Source organism: Gobio gobio (assembly GCF_949357685.1).
Source record: "Gobio gobio genome assembly, chromosome: 23".
NCBI classification, from domain to species: Eukaryota; Metazoa; Chordata; class Actinopteri; order Cypriniformes; family Gobionidae; genus Gobio; species Gobio gobio.
Window position 1 is genome coordinate 23,190,586 of NC_137119.1, and position 24,666 is coordinate 23,215,251.

The following is a 24,666-nucleotide window of genomic DNA, read 5'->3' on the forward strand; positions in this document are numbered from 1 at the left end:
CAGTGATCACACAAAGGTAAGGCAGCAGTGATCACTATCAACTTGTAGTAATACATGAGTTAACGATCGTCTCCATCTTCAATCAGATACTTCAAATACCTTTTGAAGAGATCGCTGTATCCTCGTAACGTTAGTCTCTCTTGATGATAACTGGGAATCCGTTAACGATACCATCGCTCCACCTATAAGTAAAACAAATAAATAAATATATAGCATATTACAACATCATTATTAAATGACACACACACACATATATATATTTTAATCCATTGATGTGCAATAGTCACCTTTTTTAGGCTATGTAGAATTATAGAAAATATTGTCAGAGGCCTTTTTATTCTTAATTTTGACATCAATTTTCATTTTTACACTAGACGCATATATCGGTTCAAAATATCGGTTATCGGTCTACTTGATCTGTAATAATCGGTATCAGCATCGGTCCTGAAAAACGCATATCGGTCGACCCCTAACCTGGAGAGGCCTACAAAGCACAGTGTCTTGCACCCACTGTGAAATTTGGTGGATGATCGATGATGATCTGGGGGGGCTTCAGCAAGGCTGGAATCGGGCAGATTTGTCTTTATGAGGGACGCATGAATCAAGCCACGTACAAGGTTGTCCTGGAAGAAAACTTGCTTCCTTCTGCTTTGACAATGTTCCGCAACTCTGAGGATTGTTTTTTCCAGCAGAACAATGCTCCATGTCACACAGCCAGGTCAATCAAGGTATGGATGGAGGACCACCAGATCAAGACCCTGAACCCCATTGAAAACCTCTGGAATGTGATAAAGAGGACGATGGATGGTCACAAGCTATGGATGGTACAAAGCCGAGCTGTGTGAATTTTTGCACCAGGAGTGGCATAAAGTCACCCAACATCAATGTGAAAGACTGGTGGAGCGCATGCCAAGATGCATGAAAGCTGTGATTTGAAAATCAGGGTTATTCCACCAAATATTAATTTCTAAACATTAGTATTGTGTTGTTTAAAAATGAATATGAACTTATTTTCTTTCCGTTATTCAAGGTCTGACAACACGGCAGAAAACGACAACTGGTCAAAATAACAAAAAAGATGCAAATAAATGCTCTAAATGACAATATTTTTATTTGGAAATTGAGAGAAATGTTGTAGTTTATAGAATAAAACTAAAATGTTAATTTTACCCAAACACATACCTATAAATAGTAAAACCAGAGAAACTTATAATTTTTCAGTGGTCTCTTAATCTTTTCCAGAGCTATATATAGTTCCTTAATTGTCCACATGGTATACGGAGTCCTTTTAAAAGCCTATTTTTTCTGTTTGGAGTGAATGAGAAGGCATTTGTAGTTGTAGCTGACGTGGGGTCACAGAGAGCCGATTTCCATTCTCTGTTGCTTCACCATTGCCAGTAGTAGGGTTGGGTACCGAAATCCGGTTCCAATATGGCACCGGTACTTATATAACCGGTATGTACCGGACCGAATCAGAACGCAGATTTCGGTTCCTCATTTCGGTGCCAAAATTCAAACGTGCTTTCGCGCTTTGGCTGAGCCAGAGACAGACGCTCAGCGCTGGTCACATCACAACTCATGACAACTATTCAGTGTTTTCAACCACATCATGTTTATTTCAGGTTTCAGACATTTAAATGCTCATAAGTAGGCTACTAGCAAAAAACACACCCTGATGTCTATGAAAGCGGCTATGACAATCCTTTCAGACGATTATAATTTGACTAACGTTACATGTTTTATTCACATCAGATACATGCACATTATATAGTAACTATAGCGTTTACTCTGTTCTTCTTCCAGTTCACTGGTCACTTACTTTCATGTATTTCGTGAGACGAGAATGAACTCAAGTGTTGTAACGTTAAATCCGACAGATCCGATTCTGAGGCGCAAACTAACATGGCGCCGCCCATTGCGCTTTATAGATCAACTAACACACATTCACTCACACATTTGAACATCAGATAGTTCGTGACACAGTTAAGAAGTTTGTGAATATTTTGAATAAAAAGAAAAAACGAAATAAACCCGATACAGCTGAGCTGTCAGCGCTATTGCGGCTGCTGTGTGTCATGTGAGAAACATGACGCGTCGCCATGGAAACATTAAGACGATGCGTTCTAAAATATTTAGCCAGAGAATATGGTCATATTTCAAAAAAGAGCTGAAGCTCGAAGCTGGTTAGTAGCATACCGAGAATACAGACTCCTGCTGTTATTACTGTAATTAAGAGTTATATTAGGCTTGTTGTAGTTGGGTTAGGTGGCTTAGGTTTTACTGTGAATTTGTAAATAAGTCAATTATAATTTGTAAATAAGTAAATTGTGTTTTGTATTTATTTATATTCATACATTTAAGTATACATTAAACTTTTAATAAATGGTTCAATTTAAATAAAAAATAAATAAATAAAAAGCCATTTAATGTCATCCACCTCGTTTTGTGGCCTTTAAAAAAAAAAAAGTATCGGTTCAGGCACCGTTTAGGCACCGGAACCGTTTTAAAAGTATCGGTTTGGCACCGGAATCGAAAAAAACCCAAACGATACCCAACCCTAGCCAGTAGACAGGCTTAGTCCTCTAGAAAGCACAGCTCATACCTCATCCTGCTCGCACATGTTTCTGCAAGTGCCTGTTGCCTCTTAACCTCTCACAACAGTGCTTAGCTTTAATTGCATTTCAAATAAACACTGCATTAATCCCATCCTGCAGGGAAAAAAACAGCGGTTTGACTGTCACCTATACTGCTTAATTTCACTTTCTATTTAGAATAAAACATTGTCAGAAAAAGGTGTTGAGATGGAGATTTTCATGCCCTCTGCTTTTGGTTAGCGCTCTTTTGGTTTGTGGGTGATTTAGTGTCACGTTCTCATGGCAGTATGTGGCTACTTCTCTGAATGCTGGCATGCCGTCTGCAGCCTGTAGCTCTCTTGATCTTTGATAGTGTATACAACAGCTTGGCGGAGGAGCATTTGATTCTTTTGGTCGGACAGCCCATTTATTCTATTAAAAGGATAAATGGTTTGTGTCAGCACAATTGCTGTTTCTGTTTTAGCGATGAGTGGGCATAAACATTCATGAAATTTGCTTCCTGTGTTCATAGTTTCGGCTTCCTCATGTGACATTTAATTTCCTTCAACACTTTAAAAAAGATAGATCATATTTACAGTCCAAAAACGAATCATTTTTGTTGTAATTACCTAATTTTTAGCCATATCTAGCTAGATTTGCTCTTCCTAAAAATGCGCTCTTCTTACTAGCGCTTTAGCAACAGCCTAATTTCTGACCACAGCGTGAAAGATGAGCCGAACTCACTAAGCAGTAACCACAGCATGCATTACAGCCTCTTTACACTTGCTTGTGTCAGGAGAGAGGTTTTTTAAAGGGTTTCAAGTGACCTTGTTTAAAATGCTTGACTTCCTTTCACAATTTGCATTCTCGTAAAGGGTTTCAGTAACCCAAAGCCTGCTCAGATCAGCCCACAGGTTTCCCCTTGGATGGACGAGAACCCCACCCATGTCCTTTTGGACAGAAATGAAGGAAAAAAACATATTGGAATATCACTGTTATTTAAGGTTATTTTTTAGTATCACACTGAACTGACTGATAGCTTCAGTGATTATAAAAAGAGGCGCTCTTTACTTGTTTTGTGTAATTCAGTCACAATTCGAAGAAAAGTTTTTGTATTTCATGAGACTTTCTGACTTTTTTCCATATATTAGGGAATGGAAATGGCTGTTTGATCTGATATCTGATAATGAGAATCGATAATGAGAATCGTTGTTGATGATTTTCATTATCGATTATTACAGATATTATTTATGTTTCACGTATGTAACAGGAATGGCAGTTCTTATCAATTGGGCAACGTGGTGGTCACACCAATGCAATCTCTAACAAAATTGTCGCACCAGCAGGAATAAAGGTTGCAAAATGCCACCATATGGTTGCAGTCTGGAGCCCTCCTGTTGATTAAAATGTAGTGATGCCTAAATTCACTTGATTTTGGTTTTAAGGGTTTATTTTTAGTTGACAAGAAGAGGCTTGGTCATTTAAATTTTAATTAGTCAGTTTGTCGCAAAAAAAAAAACTCAACAGGAAGTGGCAAAGTCACAGTTAACATGGCCAGTCCATGCGGAAATATGTTGGGTAGAAAATCCAAAGTGTGGGAACATTAAGAGCCGCTTTACATGGCTGCTTGCTCTAACGTTAACTTGAACCTAGATAAATGTGTGCTAGGTGTGTATCCAAGTATTCGTGCGGAGTGTGGAAGATAAATTAGTACAGCATTTACTGCATGACATGTTTAACTTGATTTCCACCTCTATGTCATTGGAGTGCCATCATTTCAAAGCCAAGGCCATCTTCATTGTGAGCAAGACATGGAGCTCACTTCTCCCCAACAATATGAACAAACTTGTGTATTTTAAATCCTCATTATGGTTTAGGATTTCTCCCCCGACTAATGTCTTAAATGCACGACTGCTAGTCAACTGGAAAAATCTTAATTGGCAGCAGCCCTACAAAATAGTTTCAAATTTTAAAATCAATAATTTATGAGTTAGCCTATGTCATGTGTGGGTGTATTGAATGCACATGACGAATAGATAATCAAAACAGTCTTTTAATTAATTCAGACAGAACACTCTGGAGATAAACTTGAAACACAACCACTTAACATCGACAATAACGAACAAATGAACTAGGGAAACTCAGGGCTTATGTACTCAGAGAACGTAATGAAAAGATAAACGGATCAGGGGCCAGATACACAAAATCATCTTAAGAAAGAAGTTAAAGGGTTAGTTCACCCAAAAAGCAAAATAATGTAATTTATTACTCACCCTCATGCCGTTCCACACCCGTAAAACCTCCGTTAATCTTCGGAACACAAATTAAGATATTTTTGTTGAAATCTGAAGGCTCAGTGAGGCCTCCATACACTCTAAAAAAAAGGCTCGTAATCATAGGGGAACCTTTTTTAGTGCTATATAGTACCAATTTTGGTGCTTCAGTGGTTCTTCAGCGGTTCTTCAGAGGTGCTATATAGCACCTTAGTCAAAGAACCTCTGAAGAACCGCTGAAGAACCGCTGAAGAACCACTGAAGCACCAAAATTTGTGCTATATAGCACTAAAAAAGGTTCCCCTATGATTACGAGCCAAGAACCATTTTTGGTGCCATATAGAACCTTTTTTTTTTTTAGAGTGTAGGGAGCAAAGCAATTTCCTCTCTCAAGATCCATTAATGTACTAAAAACATATTTAAATCAATCCATGTGAGTACAGTGGTTCAATATTAATATTATAAAGCGACGAGAATATTTTTGGTGTGCCAAAATAAACCTAAATAATGACTTATATAGTGATAACAGATTTCAAAACAATGCTTCATGAAGCTTTGGAGTGTATCGAATCAGCGAGTCAAATCAGGATTGTGTGTCAAACTGCTGAAATCATGTGACTTTGGCACTCCGAACCACTGAATCGACTCGCTGATTCGATACACTCCGAAGCTCCGGGTGATAGCTGGCTGGGCTCTGGATTTGGAAAGGTGCTGGTGACAACCTCCTCGGTGAAGCCAATGGTAAATGGTGATTTGCAGTTCACCAGCACCTGCCCACCCACTTGAATGCACATGACGAAGGAATAGATCATCAAAACTAGGGATGCACCGGTTGACCGGCCAAAAATCGTAACCGGACGTTTTTTGTTTCTAGCACGTGATTGGCAACCGGCCGGTTTTCTTTGTATTTTTCTGCCGATTTTTCCCGAAGTGCGTCCGCGTGCACATAAGCCTATATTGCAATCATTCGCGAACATGTCACTTGTGTGTTACAAACGGAAACAGGAGAACTGAGGGAAGAGACGAGATACGCTGAAGGGAATGAAGAGCTGCTTTCCTGCGCGAGCTTACCTCTCCGCGCCCTGCACAAGCGTAGATGGTGAGCGTTTGTTCAGCTCAGCTTCTCACGTGTTGGATCGGATGAGAACGAAACAGACTAACTTGTGACAAAGCCGAAACACTTCTTTTTGTAGCCTAAAGTAGAACATGCATGCACTTTTGAAAGTAAATACTATCAGTTCTGTAGCCTTATAGGATAATCATTTTTATTTTACCTTAAAATTACATTGACTTAATCTGATTTAAAAAGCACCTGCTGTAGCATCTTAGTTTTTTTCGTTGCACTAAACATTATTTGATTTAACATTTTGGAACAATTATATACTTTGGTTTTATTTAATTTCACTGGTAAAGACTTTTTTTCTTTACACTGAATTTAAAAACAAATGCTGATTTAAGTAACATCTTTGTTTGGATTGCAGAATATGCAGTTGTTGCTTTTAATTTCACCTTTCAGCCTTTTAATTTCCAATTCAATTTCCTGTTAATTTCAGATTGCGGACTTGTTTTCATTAGCCAAAAGCCAATTTAGCCTGTTAAATACCAAATAAACATCTTGTTCATGTTTTCTTGAAAAAAATCGGTATCGGAATCGGCCATGTAAAATCATGATCGGTGCATCACTAATCAAAACAGTCTTTAATTAATTCAAACAGATCACTCGAGGCAAACTTGAAACACAACCACATCACATTGAAGATAGCGGACAACTGAACTAGGGAAACTCAGGAAACTCTTCTACTGTGTCGAATCAGGAACTATGGAAACCAATTAACAAACAGGGAAACTAACTAGAAACTAAAGAGAACGGGAACAGAGCAAACAGTGAAAACAAAACTAAAACATAACAGCTTACACGTTACATTGTCATAACATGAAATTATTCACATTGAACATGAATTTTACATAACAATGTATTCTTATCATTTTGAGCTATCGTGATAGTCTTAAATTGCAGTTATAACAAGCTGAATATCCACAAGGAAAGCCAAATAATTGACATTCATGAAGAGGTTTTTCAGCATTGACATGCAGAACAAATGAGGTATAATCACATTTGCTCAGACAAGGGGAAAAAAGGCATTCTACCTCCTATAGGTAGCACTGCTTACCCACAGTGCATGAAACACCCTTCAAATCCAGAAGCCTGGCATTCAAACAGCCAATAGGAAAGTCTCTAGAGACGTCAATGCTCTCCATTCTCTGAGAGGTCACATCATTGGGTCGATGCAATATCTCCTTGTCTTGGAAGACAACCTGTCTCCTTTCTGTGAGCAAATTCAGTTAAATGGGTTGACTGACAGGCAGTGAGCCCCTAAATGCAACTTCTTTGACCTTTGGTTGTTTACACTGTTACTATGTATTTTCAGAGGAAATGAAGCAATTAGCTGTAACTCACTCCTTGATTAAAAGCCTTTTTCTTACTGATCAGATCTACCAAAATGAATTCCATATTCTGTGAATGTCAATTTGGTTGCATTTCCATGCTCTCTCATGTTTATTTATTGATTGATTGATTGATTGATTGATTTACATTTCAAAATTATTTTATGATAGAAAATGTTGACATTATTTACAGGGATGCACAATATATTACCAACCGACATTAAGGTTTTAGAAGTTTAAATGTAATCTTTAGCAAATCTGAAAATATATATAATTATTTTTAAATATTTAACGTTAAGATTTTGTAATGGCCAATTTAAACCGATTGATTAAAAAAAAATTGTGTTATGTATTTAGACAAAATAGTATCAAAATTGAATATCAGCCATTTATTGGTTATTGGCCTTAACGTAATAATTACCAACCAGAATTTTAATATCCCTATTGTTCTTTTTATTCAGTATTGTCTGCTTCTATCGAGATTGTCAAACATAAAATCTTTGATTTCCCATGGTGCTTTGTGCCTATTTGATATCTTATAATTATCCTAGTGCATGCACATCCTCAAACAAACAAATATATCACAGTAATTAGAGCCTTCTGCAATCCTCTTGAGTTTAGTTAGTGCTATTGTTATTTATTTATTTATTTATTAATAGAGGGAAAGAACCTATGAGTCACCAGATCTCTTTGTTGGAATGAAAACTGTCCACAGCAGTTTTAAATTCCCACTTCTCACAATGCAACAGTTTCCGTTATTACGGTTTTATTACAAGTGTTGTTTTCACAAGAGCAAACTGTGCAAAGCAGGAACTGATGACTGTTGAATGTAGCACATTGTTTCAGATCCTGAGCAGAGCAAAACAGTGCATTGTGTTACCGAGATATCGCCCTCTGATGAGCAGAACACATCACTCACACTGATGCTTTCCTGTACCTAGCACATCTCAGCACCTACTTTTTTGTGCATTGATTGGTTCAGTGTCAATTAGTGTTAGTCGCAAAAAAATTTGCAGTTGCATAAACTGTGTGAACTAGTATTTTTAGTTTTGACTGGTAGCAAGTTTTTCAAGTGTTAGGATTTTGACGCTTCGTGAAAGCAGACAGACTGTTTAATCAGCTGATACAATTGGCCATTTTAATATTATTCGCATCTGCAGATAACCACACCCAGCTTTGTCTGTGGATTTTTTTTAATATATTTTAAATATTCTAATTTTTAAAAAAAATTTACATCTCATTTTGCTATTTTAAATGGTATTATATGTATATTTCTATAGGCTGTCCTACTCTCAAGATATTGGTATTGGTCATATGTTTCCTTGCCCATATCGGGTGACCACTACATTTGACTCCCATTTAAAGACCCAAACCCTAAACAAGTAACCAGTAACTGAATCTCTCTTCCTCCTTCTCTCTAGATAAATGAGTTGAGCCATGTTCAGATCCCCATCATGCTAATGCCTGATGACTTCAAAGCCTACTCTAAGATTAAAGTGGACAACCACCTTTTTAACAAGTGAGTTCCTCTCAAACTTTTCACTTTTCCCCAATCTCAACTGCTATGATCCAACAGATTTTGATCTTGTGTTATTAGAGGGGTAAATCTCATGAACGAAAAGGTGAATCTCATTTCAAGAACATGTTTGAATCATATAACATAATACAAATTCTTAGTACTGTATAGCATATAGTCTCTCTTGTGCTCTTGTATTTTTTTATCAAAAAATTCTTCCCCTCCCTCTTGCAATGACGTGTTTACTTGTGTGAGGGCAGGACAACCTGTCACTTACATAGCACACCAATAGCTGCCCACAACGTTCCAATCAATAGAGTGCTTCAGGGATGATGTACTTTTGTAGGCCAAAATCCAGAAATGGGTTAGCATTTTAGCATCCGGTTCCATCCACCGTTTTTTTAATGGGATTTTGGTTAAAAGCCTGAAATAAGGTCTGTGTTGAGCACACGTCTTAAAAAAGGCAGTTGCTAAATCACATTGTCAGTGACATTGAACGTCATCACATCAAACAGGTAAACTCATCTACACACTATTCTGCTTTCACAGCCTTGTTGTGTTTATAATCACGCTCTTGGAAACTATTCTAACACGCTTTCAGGGAATTTTTTTTACAAAAGCTTGGTAGTGGTGACATTTGAAGTTAAGCGACTGTGGTTTAGTTCATTTATAGTCTAAGTCAAGGTTTTTTTATTTCTGGTAATTGTATTTAGGCTTCAAAATTCATAAAAGTTTGTTAATTTGTGAAAATTGATGGACAAAACGTGCCAGTACCATAAACTTTAGTTGATCAGAGAGCTTATTTTTTGCGACAATTCAAAAGTCTATGGGAAAATCCTATTGATTTTTTGTTGAGGGAACCAGTGTGATGCTAATTTCTGGGTTTGTCTACAAAAATATTCCTGACTCAACTCCCGATGGACTTTTTTTTTTCTCATTCGAGAAACCGTTTCACTCGGATATTTGTCACAGTAGAGAAGACTATCATAACTTCTGTTTTGTAATTATGTAAATGACTGATGTTTCTTTGTGAGATTGAACCAGCCAACTCTAGAAATGTTTTTTTTTTTGTGAATTCATTTTTATCTCTTTGCTTCTTTGCTTTTCAGAGAGAATATGCCAAGCCATTTTAAATTCAAGGAGTATTGCCCTCTTGTTTTCCGTAATTTGAGAGAGAGGTTCAACATTGATGACCAGGACTTCCAGGTAAGCTTTGTGAAAGTGAGAGAAATTATCCAAGGTGTTACATTCAGTGTCATAAAACCACAGCGCAATACTGCATTTGAACAACACAAAACACCAGTGTACTCACTACTAAACAATGCCAAATAGATTAAGGTCTCTGTGAGAAAAGCCCATGATTACCAAGAAGTAATTTAGTCATTAACCACTCAATTTGCTGTCGTAATGAAGACCATTATTTCCCATAATAACACAGTAATGTCAGAGCTGTCCTTTGCATCCTCTAGCCTCCCACGTACAAATGTTCTTAATTGCCCTCATATCCCTTTCCCTATATCTCTTTCATAGAAGAAAATACCTTTTTTTAGCAAGAATCCTCGCAATCAGTGTGCATTGGGCAAAAGGGCTTTTCTCAACATTTCTAATTTTGGCTAATGAGGAAGATATGTCATTGCATTTCACAGTAATCAGTTACAGCTCAGGTTCTTGGTTAGAGCTCCCTGTCTGCTTGTGTGGGTTTAAAAGGCATTACAATATGACTATAACCCTGACACGTACACAAAAAACATCAGCTTCCCAGAATCTGCTGCTTATTTTATGGTCTTGATTAGAGACGTTCAGGAAGAGCTGTTTACTGGAGGTGTACCGAAGTCTAAGTCTCCTATTTTATACATCAGAGAAGAATTAAACCTTTAAAACCAGCACAAAATTTGGCAAATTTAGAAGAGTGTACAACTACATATTTTCAAAATCAGCTAGTCAACCAGGGAGCCGATGCCCACTATGGGGAGCAAACTTACAAAGGGACCTAATGATGAGTTACAATGACTTAAAACAAGCATTGTAATAAGCCAAAACAACTAGACATCAATATATTTTTGTTTAATTCCCGCCCACACCTGTTGCTTGAAAAACCTGGATATACGAAGTAGCTTTATTTTAAAAATGTATTTTCTAGCCCTGACAAAGTCATGTAAATTAATAAAATCTAAAAGCATTTTTTATAATGAATATACTTACACCTTACACCTTACACCATATTTTTCAAAATCATTATCCAGTAAATCAAGAACTACTGGAAAAGTCATGGGGCCTTGGAATATTATTGTGGTCAATGTAGAGCCTTGGAGTCAAAAAGTTTGAGAACCACTGCCTTATATAATTAGGTAAGTTTAGGACCGCTTCTAATGTCGGTCATAAGTGGGCGGTACTTGGGACCAGACGTTATGCCGCCAATCATAAGTCTGGCTATGCGAAACTACCTTCATGGTGACAGATGTTTTGTAATACATATCTAGCATAATCCCACTATGATTTCCTAGCTATGTGGTCTTTTCAGTCCGCCCTACGTCCTCTGACAGCTACCTGCCTCGTCATCACTATTTTCAGCCCATCTGTGCATCACTTCCCTGCGGAATGAGCCATCAGCTGAACAGATACAGGTCCTAACCCGCATGACTCAGCTTGGGAAGCCTTTCAAAATCTCATATCCTGCTTTTGGTTTTGTGTTTAATGTGTATACTTGATGAATATGGTGAGTGTATCTGTGAGGAAATCCAAGCACATAGATTTGAGGAACGCAGTAATACATGAAGACTTAGATGGGATTGTGTGGGTGTGTTACATGCTTGAAGTAGCAGACCTTGGAAACGTATGTAGAGCTGCTCTGTGCAGCTGTGCCCGTCACTTACCCTCGCTGAGCAGAGACCCTCCGGTCTTTTCATGTGCATCATGTGTCCACGATGAGCTTTTTTTTTCCTGAAACTGGGACAGACACAAGGGCAAAATTGCTGTCTACATCTAAGTGGTCATGTGTTGGTTGGCAGGGCGATTACAGTAAATGATCTGCATACAAAATGTTATCAGAAACTCGCCCTTTTTCCACAAGAGCCAGTGCTTATTGGGGAGTTCTGTGAACCTCTTTCAGAACATAACTGACTTGCTACTTAAACTGTCTACAAACAAACATGCAGAAATCAGCATCAGTGTCTTGTTGTGGATCACAGTCTTTTGCTGTGCCTACTCTTATTTTTGAGTATTTATTGTAAAAAAAAAAAAATGAAAACATATATTCAGCAAGGACAGTAAAGTAAAGACTTTCACATTGTTACATTATAGTAATAAGAAATGTTTCTTGAACACCAAATCAGCATATTAAAATGATTTCTGAATGATCATGTTGACACTGAAGACTGGAGTAATGATGCTGAAAATTCAGCTTTTCCATCACAGGAATAAATTGCATTGTAAAATATATTAGAATAGAAAACAGTTATTTTGAATAGTAATAATAGTTCACAGTATTACTTATACTGGATTTTTTTATCAAATAAACACAGCCTTGGTGAGCAGAAGAGACTTATTTTCAAAAATATTAATCTTACCCCGGACTTTAATGGTCCTATATGACATTTGTAAATAGAATCGTTATAAGAATGTATAGTGACTCTGCAGCTCAATAAAAATGTTGAATCGCACTGTGACACTTTAAGTATTGATACTAATACTATAGGTTCATTTATAGCAGTTATTTAGTTTTGTCGCATCAAGTTGTTTTTGCTTTGAAAACTTTTATGGTGATAATAACATCTTGCTTCTTGGATAAAGACATTAGTGGTTCCTGGAAGGAAACGAGACAGGTGTGTGCTGTACAGCTGATTTTTCTGGCTCAGCACTGTAAAGTGTAACAGGGTCAGATTGGGTGGAAAAGTAATACAAACTACTGCTTTTTAGATCCACAATTGTATGGTGTTAATCAATTGCTAATAAACATTGGTGGTTGCCAAAGTGTGCTTGAAGAAAATGTGTAAATGTATGCAAAGTTGAACAGATGCTAGTTAAAAATGGTAAGAGAAATTAGAATGAAAACAACTGTCTGTTTCAACTTTCAACTTCTGCTTTTTAAATTAACATTCACTTCTAATTCAGTGTGATGTTGAGATCTCACTTCCGTGTTTAAATGAGTGCAAAACCTGTATATGACAATGTTAAAAAGTCTCTCTCAGTTGAATCCGTCTTTTATTGCGTATACCAAGACATCTTCCTCTTTGCTATGTGTGTTGGCAGAACTCTTTGACCCGTAGCGCGCCCCTCGTCAGTGAAGCTCAGGGTCGTAGTGGTGCTCGCTTCCACACCTCCTACGACAAGAGGTACGTCATCAAGACCATAAGCAGCGAGGACGTGGCTGAGATGCACAACATCCTCAAGAAGTACCACCAGGTGTGAACACAAAAGCTCATACATTCCCCATACAAGCGCTATAAACCTTTGATTGATGTTTTACCAATAATTTTTAATTTACATGCACATTTATAGTGAGCCAGATGGTTATAGAGTCTTTTCTCGCTGCAGTATATCGTGGAATGTCATGGTACCACACTGTTGCCACAGTTCCTAGGCATGTACCGCCTCACTGTAGACGGAGACGAGACTTATATGATAGTTACACGCAACGTGTTCAGCCACCGGTTGTCTGTGTATAAGAAATATGACCTGAAGGTAAGGATTATGAAAAACAAGTGGCAAAGTCAAACGAGATGACGATTATGATATGGACTGACATATTTCAATGTTTCTTCTCTGTAGGGATCTACCGTTGCCAGAGAGGCAAGTGACAAAGAAAAGGTCAGTTTCACCCTCAAACTCGATCTGAATTCTGAAGGGAAAGCAATAAGCTTTCCTGTCAGTCAAGAGTAGTTTTCTGTGTTCAGAGTATATTGTAAGTCTATTTGCTTGTGTGTTTGTTAAAGATGGTTCATTCTGTAGTGGCTAATCATTTGTCACTTCGGGCACCTTAATTTACTGTGAAGCAGACAGTGAGTGTTGAGACAGCGGCGTGCTGATTTTAGAGTGTCTGTGTGATTATCGGGTGCGCAGATGTAGCTCCATCCTATACTTAGTGTGTCAAGGTGAAGCAAAGTCTATGGTGCTTTTTTAAGATATGGAGATTAAACCAAGAGGCTATAAGCTCCAGTAGCATCAACACTGCCACTGTAAATAAAAAGGGTGGTTTAATGACAACCTGTTAGTCATCAGAAGGTACTAGAACTTAACAAAGAAGATATATGTTAACAGTTAGCCATTTATCCTTGTAATTGTATGCGTCTGTGTATTATTTGGTAAGCCCCAATTGTCTGTCATGCATAGTGCATTTTACCCTTGCTCCAGTGTTACACACACACACACACATGCATAAATACACATTTTATGCACTTTACCGCATGCAATTTAATTTGTTCAGTTTAACACGTTCAAAATATTTAACGCTATTAACGCAGCATCCATTTTTTCTATCATCCTTTGGCTAGTGTTACGTTATATGATCATGCTATTATTCATGCAAATGCTTTTAAACCATTCAAGTGCGACAAGACAAAAGTGCTCTTTCGCGCTTGAACAAATAACACACAGAATTATGCCAAAATGGCAGTTTTGTCGAGTATTCTCTTAAGAGCAGTCTTAAATGAGTTAAATAACGTCTTAAATTAACTTAAAGAGGTGCGTGTGACAGCGCGTCAGATGTGTGTCATGTTCGCAGAGGCAGACCTTAAAGTCACAGTGGCCGAATCAAACAGTTTTGTGATGTCTGTCATTTAATGTTAATCAAAGGAAGGTAACAGAGAAAATTGTAGCTTTAATAAGGATTAATCTAGATTACATTTTTATTTATGCAGTGCAGACTGTTTTATATCTTTATTCAATTTCTGACGGGTATGAAGGCCACAAGTAAATATGACATTTATTATAATGGGTTCATGTGAAGATTGTTTTATGTTCACTTAACAAAAGTTATTTTTTTAAAGCCTAATAAATGTTGAAATTGATATAGCTTTCAATTATTCTGTAATGTTTGAATGTCTATCATTAATGATACTTGCCTTCATTCATAAAAAGATTTCATTACAACAAATATTAAAAATATACTGTCTTTAAGTTATTTCTACATTAATTTGGAGAGTAACTGTGGAATTATTACAATATGAAAATATAAAAAACACTGATCGTGATTAATTCATAATTTTTTTTAAATCGACTGACAGCACTAATATATATCTATCTATGCATGCATGTACGTATGTGTGTGTGTGTGTGTGTACATACAGTAGTGGCCAAAATTATTAGAACACCTAACAGATCTGAAAATATGGACCTTTTTTTGCCTCCAAAACATTATTAAATTAAATCATGTTCTTGAAACATGAAGATGGTTGCTCTGACCATCAAATATCAGATGAAGTGAATCATACTGTTTTTATCCACTTTTAACTTTAATATTTGGTATGTCCACCTGTTGCAACAATTATAGCAGCACATCTCTCTGACGTAGTGTCAATATATTTCCTCTGAGAACTTCAACACTAATGTTATCCCATGCCTTCTGCAACTGAAGCCAAAGGCTTTCCTTTGAATGTACACATTTTTTTCCAGCTCGCCCCAAATGTGCTCGATGGGGTTGAGGTCTGGACTTTGAGGGGGCCAGTCCATAATTTTCAATGTTCCAGCAGATTCCTTCCATCGCAGGTAGTTTCGGCAATAGTTAGAAGAATGAAAATAAATCCAGCCCCAATAAAACGACTCACAGATGCCAAGTGTTAATAATTTTGGCTACCACTGTATGGTATGGTATGGTATGATTTATTTAATTATATATATATATATATATATAATTCATACTAATATAAATATGAATAATTTAATCAACTATGTACACTTTTAATGTAACTTTATTTTTTATATTAAATAAATGTTACATTTATTATTAGTTTAAATGATTAAATTGTGATTAGTAAATTATTTTAATATTATATATCATACATATATATATATATATATATATATATATATATATATATATATATATATATATATATATATCTATATCTATATCATACATACATACATACATACATACATACATACATACATACATACATACATACATACATACATACATACATACATACATACATACATACATACATACATATACACTGCAGGCCCAGCGGCCTGTGAGTTGAACAACAGATGGCCAATTAGTCTTATCACACAGTTTTGCATCTCAAGTCAATTATCTTGGTGTTAAAAATGTTTGGGTATTTATATTGGAAAACCAGACCAAAATGCTGATTAAGAGAATGTTTTTTTTTGCAGTCAGTCTCTCATCTGCCACATGGGTTAGGCATACAGTACTTTCCTATTTTTTGCCTCAACTCTTTGAATAAATGCTGAATCTGCTGCTGTTCTATTACAGGCCAAAGGCAGCTTTACACATGACTGTTGAAACTGTGCCAATTTAAGGTCACTGCTTAACAGGAATACTGACCGTCGCTGTCAGCCCTGTGTCCCGCATATGTAGGATATAAGGCTTCACCCCTCTCTCATAGGACTAACCGTTTTAGCAGCCATTAAGCGGCTTGTTGCCTGGCCAAGTCATGAAGAGGAGTAGAAAGAAAGGTTAATTTTCTTCACACGCTCTGTTTTCTGAGAACAGACTCTTTTTTTTTTTTTAATTGCGCCTGTACATGTCGGTGTAAATGTGGACTTTGAAGTAACTTTCCCAGAATGTTCTGGTTTCGCTTATATGCATAATTTTATTATTCACACAATGACTTCAATCATTGAGATACGTTTGTGAAGTTTACTGGCCATAAAGACTATTTTCCCACTTAAAAGTAAAGTCAAACACTCTCGTAAAACAAGCTAGAGCAATTTTTCCCTAATCGCACATCAGATTATCCTCTCTCTCTGGTTTAGAGTTCTCGTCTCAAGCCAAGGTATGCCGGCAGTCTCCCTAGAATAGGTTTTTAGCTTTATTAGCTTTTTTATTGCTTGTTTATAGAAGTTATGATAAAGAAAAATAGATCTTAAGTGTCTCTTTTTTTTTCCCTTATGTTTTTGTTTCACCATAGAAGCTGGTATGGTATTAAGAAACAAACAAATAAACTATGAATAAATGAACATATACTGTGCGATTCAGTCCTTCAACAGGTTAAATATTTCTTCTTTCACTCCATCCCTGCCTGCCTGCTTAGCAGGTTCAAGTCCATTACTTCGCTTTTAAAGTTAAATGGCAAGTAATTTTACTTCTATAATGTGACCTATTTCAAGATATTCAATGAATTGTATCTGTCAGAAAACTATTAGCTCATGAAAAGTGGTCTCTTTGACTGGTGTTTGGAAGGTAGAGGTTGAAAAATATGAGGACTTTGTGACCAAAACTTTGTTTCAGATGCTGAGCGATTTCCAAAAAATGTTGTCTTCGGAATAACACATACAGATTAATCAGTATTAATCTGTAATGGATGCAAACCATTTCATCAGTGCCCTAATGTCTTTTCACTTATAATGTTGTCTGGTTTGAAGCGCTTTCCTCAACCAGACCCTTTCCTAATGTTCTTCAGCCCACCAGCACTTCGATTCTCAATGACCTAGATTTCACAACAGTTTGATAGGTGCATGTTTGCTTTTGAAAGTTGTGAAATCTGCAAACGGTAGAGGCTGTTAAAGTCCATTAATATGTTTTTTACTGGAGTCTGGAGCAAGGGTACCAAATGAGCTAATTACAAAGAATTGCTGGAGTGTGCTGGAGTGGAGGTTTAAATCACCCTGGAGGAAATATTTTCGCCCACATTCATTTTCATTAGTTCGAACAAGCCATGAAAAGTTATCACTTAATTATTAAGTATTAGTGTGTAATAATTACTAACAGCCGAGTCATATTGAGTTGTAGCTGATTTTGGTGTTGGCCGATCTACATTAATGTCAATACATCTTTAACTCTGTTTAAGGGCTCATTTCTTCTGTAGGTCATTCTGAATATCTAACCACGAATGTAGATCAGCTAAATCAGCCACACTGTTGACTCATTTGTTCATACGAAGGTCCCTTGGCACTATATATGCAGCTGAACACACCAAACAGCCTCTTTCCTGTGAATCTAGAGCACCCCCTGGTGTGCTGCATGATATTACATGGCCAGTGTATCAGGATCTGAATTTATTTTAATGTTAAAGGTGTATCTCTTGATGTCCCTAAAAGAGATTGTAAGTGTAAGTGAGCATATTTAGCACACTATATTTCTCTCTTTTCTACCAGGCTAAAGAACTTCCTACGTACAAGGACAATGACTTCATCAACGATGGGCAGAAAATATACATCGATGAGGAGAGTAAGAAAATCTTCCTTGATAAGCTTCGAAAGGATGTGGAGGTAAATGATTTGGAAGAATTCGTTTTTTCACTCTGTCTTCCTGGTATGGACACAATGACTCATTTATCCCCTTGCGCTTCCTCTCTTCCTCTACTATCCATCTGTTGTCTTTTTTTCTTCCCTCATCTCCGTCTAGTTCCTTGCCTTGCTGAAGTTGATGGACTACAGTCTTCTGGTTGGGATCCATGACGTAGAGAGGGCAGAACAGGAGGAGGTTGAAAGTGAGGATAATGAGGGAGAGGAGGAAGGAGAGAGTGATGGAGGGCTTGTTGGAACGCCTCCTGACAGTCCCAGTAACACCCTAGATAGCTCTAAACCACTCTCACCGGGAGACTTCGACCCTAGTATTGACGTCTATGCCATCAAAAGCCATGACAGTGAGTGGAGAAAGAAGCTTATGTGCTGTCTTACTGAAATGGGCCCTGTGCAGATATTCCACTGTATATGATAAATAGGTTAAGCTGAGGACAAAACCATTGTAAATTACTCTACAAACATACACATGTGACCTCATTAACTCTTTCCCCGCCAAACACAGAATTTTCCGTTATTTGTAAGAAACGCTTCCCTGCCAAACAGAGTTTTCCGGGTTTCCTTGTTTTCACTGTTATACGCTAGGGGGCGCTATTACGCATTGTCTGAATGAGTACAGAATCTCCTGATCAAAACACAGGCGAAGAAGACGCAAAAAAACAAGCAATATAATGTGATAATCAACATTAAACAGCATATACATCAAAACTAATTTCTAATTTTAATCAGTTACTGGATGAAATGTCGACCCACGGCGAGCTATAGGACTGTGAAGCTTTAGGGGTGTTGATGGACTCTGTCTAGTCCAGGGGTTTTCAAACTTTATGATGACAAGGACCCCCAAATATGATAAACCTTTTATGAGGGACCCCCTTCCTAAAATCCATCTGTATGAGAAAAAAAAAAAACATTTAAACTGTTAGATAAATAGTAAGTTTCCAAACTTAAATTGGCTATACTTAATGTCGGATTTATAAACTTGAAGAACATTTTCAATTAAAAATTATTTGTATGAGAACCTTTTACAATAAATGTTTATAAGCAACTTACGTACTGCAATAGGAACACTGCCTTACAATCCCAGTGAGCAAGATAAAGGGGACTATAGTGAGGAAAACTCACTAGAAAGATACCAAACAAACATATACAATTCTGGAAAGTATGTACGACAAGAAAGGAGAGAAACATTTAGAAGTGAAACAGTTAGAATGTTCGGTAGACTATCCATTTTTGCTTTGTCTTTTTATTCTCTGAAATTTTCTGGGGACCCCTTAGAACCTTCTGGGTGTCCCCGGACACCAGTTTGAAAACCCCTGATCTAGTCCGTCTGTGTTTGATCATCGTTCTGAATCTGACAAAGTAGTCTTTGACAAAAACGTGATTTTCTCAGCTTTTTGTTCAAAATGTTGCTTTTTTTATGCAAGTGTTGATAAAAAGTGTATTCAAGTGTTTTTTTGTGTGTTTTTTTTAAACTTCTCTTTCTTTTGATGTATTGCATGCTCAGATATTCATATTTCATATAACAAAATATTATATGGGCCATTACATTTTTGTGAAAAATGATCGAAATCGCTGGCGCTGGCTGGCAACTTTTTTTTTATTTAAAAAATATTTTTATGGTCTAACTGTTTTATAAAAGCAATAAGCTCTGTGAAGCCATAGTTTACAGTGAATTTAGAACAGCTAAAGGGGACACCGTGTTATGCTTTAATAATGCCTCTTAGCTGTTCTAGATTCACTGTAAACCGCGGCTTCTTGGGGCTTACTGCTTTATTGAACACATGCTATATACCAAATTATTTGATTTTGTTTATAACGAAGACCTTACAGTAGAATGAAATCAGAATTGGCCCTATTTCCTTTTTGGATGCATGTTCCTGTGGTTATTGTGAACGCTTCATCCATGCATTATATTCATAAAATTAATAGTCCTCTAAGCTTTTATCAAAATGTAATAAGTCTCCGTCCTGGGTGATGTCATCAAGAGAGGCAGGTGGTGAAAATAATATTAATAATCAAAAATTCTGTCCTGTCTCCATGCTGTATGTAACAGCCATCATTCACAATACAATCAACTAATGATTAATAAGCTAAGACCCATTCTACTTTTTTTTTCTGTACTGTTACATTGTGAAAATGTATTGCAAACCTTTTTTCCCCAGATTCTCCAAGAAAGGAGGTGTACTTTATGGCTGTTATTGACATCCTGCAGCATTATGATGCCAAGAAAAAGGCTGCTCACGCAGCCAAGACAGTAAAGCATGGGGTGAGTGCTCTAAAAATAAAATTAAAAAATACTTTTTTTTTTACATTTCAATGTAACTTAAAAATATTCAGTTAAATTTATGGTAAAAAAAAAAAAAAAAAAGTAAAAGACGGCAGCTAAAAATCATCATGTTTCCAGTATTATAGGATGGCATATTGGTGCCTGTATATTGTATAATGTATAACTATGCATTTCATCAAGTTATAATGTTAATATTCCTAGATACTTGAGGTACCAAAATTTGCTCTTTACCTTGAAATGTACTGATAACCAGCGTGATAATATAGGTGGTAAAATATAAAGCCAAATGATGAATCAGAATACCTCCTATAAAAAATGGCCAATATTTGTACATAATGCAATAAACATTCACTAAATAACAGAAAATTCCAGACAAAACACCCTGAAGGTCATTACATATAACAAAAATAAGAATAAACAAAATTGTTTATATGAAATATATTTTGAGTCATATGTGATGTCATGCATGGACTGTTTTTTAGTTAATAGTTTTTACATTTAAAAAAATACTATTCCAGTAAAATGACAATGTAACGTTAAACCATTTACAATTGTTCACCGTATATACGGTAAGGTAATGTAAACAGTTGTTTAATGTCTTCTTCTGTTCAAAAAAATTACAAATATTTTACAGTGTAAGAATGGATAGAAGAAACATTATCATTAATCAAAAAATACTTTTTTAACATGTACCAGAAGTACTGTACAGTTTTTAGGAATATTTTGGGTATTTCTCTGATTCATCTCATTCATCATTTATGCTCTAAAGTGTACGCATGACTGAAACCTTTTATAGCTTTTATCGAGGCATCAACCTCCTGCTCTTTTTTTTTAGGCTGGGGCAGAGATTTCCACCGTGAACCCAGAGCAGTACTCGAAGAGATTCTATGACTTCATCACTACCATTCTGCCCTAGTCCGAGGCAGCTGGTGTCTGCCCTAGTCCGAGTCCACGGGGATGAAGAGGGACGCCAGCAGAGGGGTGTAGAACACTCGCTCGCCTGCTCTGCCACAGGGGGGCACCCCTTCAGCAGCTACAACCACCATTCGTTTACATTTTGATTTTCATCTATTCGTTCTTTGTTTTTGTGGGACCATGAGAGTGATGGAAAAGGACAACAGATATACCTTTTTTTGGGGGGATAGGGCTTTTTACTGCTTTCTTATGCATGCCCCTTATTCTTCTTTGTTCCGTTTGATACTTTTCTTGCCTTTTAAAGAGGAAGAGGACGGAGAGAGGAAAGAGAGCGCATGTGATGGTCTGTGGCTCAGTTTTGTTGAATTGGGTCTCTGGACAAGGAGGTCAAAACAGAACTTCTCATTTGCTCTCTCACTGAATCATTCATCACATCCCTACCCGAACTCACGTCACCCAACCCTTGGCTGCCCGTTCTGCTTTACACCACCGAGGTCAACAGCTTCGCAGAGAGGCACCTGAAGCACTTGACCCCACGGCACCCCCGCCCGCTAACTCTCCTTACTCGCACGGTCCTCTTCCTGCTCTGGACAAACTAACAAGAAACGCTCTTTGAGCCATTTACAAAAGGAGGACCCATCGCCCCCTATTTGCCTTGTGTGGACAGACAGATAAACTGTTTTGCATGTTCCTTCAGTGTTCTGAGGCAAACACGTTTGAAATGGAGGCGAAGGTTCCGGTAGGTATTTCGTTTGTTTTTGTTTTTTGTTACGTTTTGCAGCAACTTGACAGGAGGGAGAATGAAGACACTGAGGCAGCAGGATCAGTGGTTTCTCTTCAGTCATCAGTGAATTCTGTTACATTAGTGATTCAGTTGCCATCAGCACCTTAAACTGTTGCACTTTTTATTAGGATCACTCGGTCTGTTACGAGCTGCAACGATAGCACTATGAGGCACTGTTCAACGCAGCCTTGCAGTTTCACGTGTTCTCATGCATACGCTTGTTCTCAGCAGACAAAACATAGTTTACCTCTTGCATCGTACCAGGACACACCGTTTTGTGTTGTGTTTCAGTATTCCATGGAGGTTTGGGGAAGGGGTGCTTTTTTGTGTGTATTTTTTTTTTTTTTTCTTCTTTTTTTCTTTTTTATTTGTGTATATGTCTTGTGAATTTTGTTCGAAATTCTTTTGAACGTTCAAATTGGCAGCAAAATAGATGAAACGTTGTATATTTTGCACATGATGAATGGAACCAAAATGTTCACGGAATCCTGTTGGTTCAGCAGTGGTATTTACAAGGGAAACATAATACCTGTAACAGAGGAGAGTACTTTTATAAATGGCATTGAATTAGAAGCAGGTAATATGACTTAGAGATTAACATTTGTTCCTTAACTTTTCTAATTCAAAGAAAAAGCCTCATCCTATGTTGGTTTAGACGTTTTGGTCACTTGCACATATTTTTACATTGAATTTTAATCCACCAGAATTTTAAAGCACCACTCTGTGATTCGGTAAAAGTGTTCTGATAAATGAAGAATGTTACTGTTTTAAATCATACAACACGAGTACTGTCTAAAAAAAAAAAAGAAAGGAAAAAGAGAAAAAAAATGCATGTTGCATTATATTTAGTGTTCAGTCTGGTTTAGCCCAGAGATGGTGTATATTCCATGCTTGGTCATATTTTTATTTTTCCCCCTTGCCCTAAACTCCCTATTCCCCCACCCCAGGTCTATTTTTTTAAGATGGTCCCATACCTGCTTTATACTGTGTTTTCAATGTATACACTGTGCAAGAGTCGTGCCTTTTTACTCCAAATTATTTAATTCTGTATTTTTTAATCTCTTTTTTTTTTCAAACAGAAGTAAAATGTTATTTTCTAATATTAGGGTGGTTGTTGGAAAAAAATCCGATATTTTCAGTGTTTTTCTTTTGGGTGTTTTGATGTTTTTTAAATGTGTTGTTTCTTCAAATGGATACAGCACATTATACTTTCTGTTCACAACAACACAACACTGAAAAGGTCACAATTTCTCCTTGACTGGCTAATTCTATGTGCAAAGCCTTTTGGACAAGAGTGTGCATTGTGAATTTGTTGATATGAGTAGGTGTGGCTCTTGTTATAGTGTTAATTGTAAATTGTGTTCAGGCTTTCTCAAAGCATTTTTATCTGGAAGTATTATCTGGCACCAATGTTACAGCGTCCTTGGTTAGTGTTTCATTTTCTTAATAAACTGAGCGCTGCTGCTTGTGCCCTTGGGAAACCATTGCACAGTGGGGAAAAGAAGCATTTTTTTATTGTTCTCATTGGGGAAGAAAACAAACCCTTGTCTTCTTGGTTGTAATATTCACAAAGAACAAAAAAACAACAACAACATGGGCATGACAAAAGAGGCTGTTTTAGCGGCAGACTTTGATAGTGTCATCAGAGCATCGCTTCAGCTTGTGAGACTGGATTTACACGCAGCGATATATATATGTGAATTTCACTAAATGTGAAAAGTGCTATAAGATACAGCTTCACGTCACGCCTTCTTCAAAAGCCCTCCACTATGTTCTTCATTTGCCAAAAGCATTTTGCTCAATGTTTTCATTGATGCAGAACTCATCACATAAGCTTCGGGGGGAAAAATGTCATGTACTTTTTTAGCAGTTCGATTTTTATTTTCTAAACATTTATGAACGACGCGTTCTAATGGATTTTATTTGAATATGCAGGTTTACAGGCTTACTGAAAGAAAGAAAAAATCCCCTCGTTTGTGACTGTTTTAATCTAGATAGTGAAGGTAATAGAAGTGATGGAGAATCACTAATCTGCATCACACTCACAGATAGGAGTCTAAAAGCTGTTGTTGAGAGTAACCAAAGGGGAGGCTGTCTCATGTGTTTTGATGTAAACCGATATACACTCCATTCCATAAGCATTGCTCAAAACAATAAAGCACTTTGTCTGCAATTTATGGTGCAACGTCTCATCATGTTTTCTGCTCTTTTAAATTGCGTTAATAAGAGTCACGCAGAGAATTGGCTTTTATTTTATGGAAGCTTGATGATAAAAAAATGCATGCAATTGTAGTTTAGCCTAGGCTACTCGGTAATTAAATGAGTAGCCTATTGAGTAAATGTAAAACGCTGTTGGTCTGCCAACGTAGAACAGACAAAAAATAACGCAATTGAGAGTACAAAAAAGCGTACCTAAGAATAACCATCAATTAAGAAATCCTTGTACATTT

General features: G+C 36.9%; 1 protein-coding gene across 4 annotated transcripts in view; it reads left to right on the forward strand.

The window, feature by feature from the left end:
* pip4k2aa (phosphatidylinositol-5-phosphate 4-kinase, type II, alpha a) overlaps positions 1-24,398 on the forward strand; it is a 46,124-nt gene extending 21,726 nt beyond the window's left edge. For 2 of the 4 annotated variants that reach the window (XM_079806932.1, XM_079806934.1), the window contains exons 2-10: positions 8,713-8,810; positions 9,917-10,013; positions 13,056-13,208; positions 13,341-13,487; positions 13,575-13,613; positions 18,084-18,197; positions 18,334-18,574; positions 20,393-20,496; positions 21,353-24,396. In XM_079806932.1, the coding sequence (XP_079663058.1) occupies positions 8,713-8,810; positions 9,917-10,013; positions 13,056-13,208; positions 13,341-13,487; positions 13,575-13,613; positions 18,084-18,197; positions 18,334-18,574; positions 20,393-20,496; positions 21,353-21,433 (1,074 nt within the window). In that variant the 3' untranslated portion in view covers positions 21,434-24,396. Of the gene's footprint in view, positions 1-8,712; positions 8,811-9,916; positions 10,014-13,055; positions 13,209-13,340; positions 13,488-13,574; positions 13,614-18,083; positions 18,198-18,333; positions 18,575-20,392; positions 20,497-21,352 lie in introns of all 4 variants that reach the window. The other 2 variants (XR_013815745.1, XM_079806933.1) reach the window with 2 other exon arrangements.
* Positions 24,399-24,666: the final 268 nt, after the last annotated feature.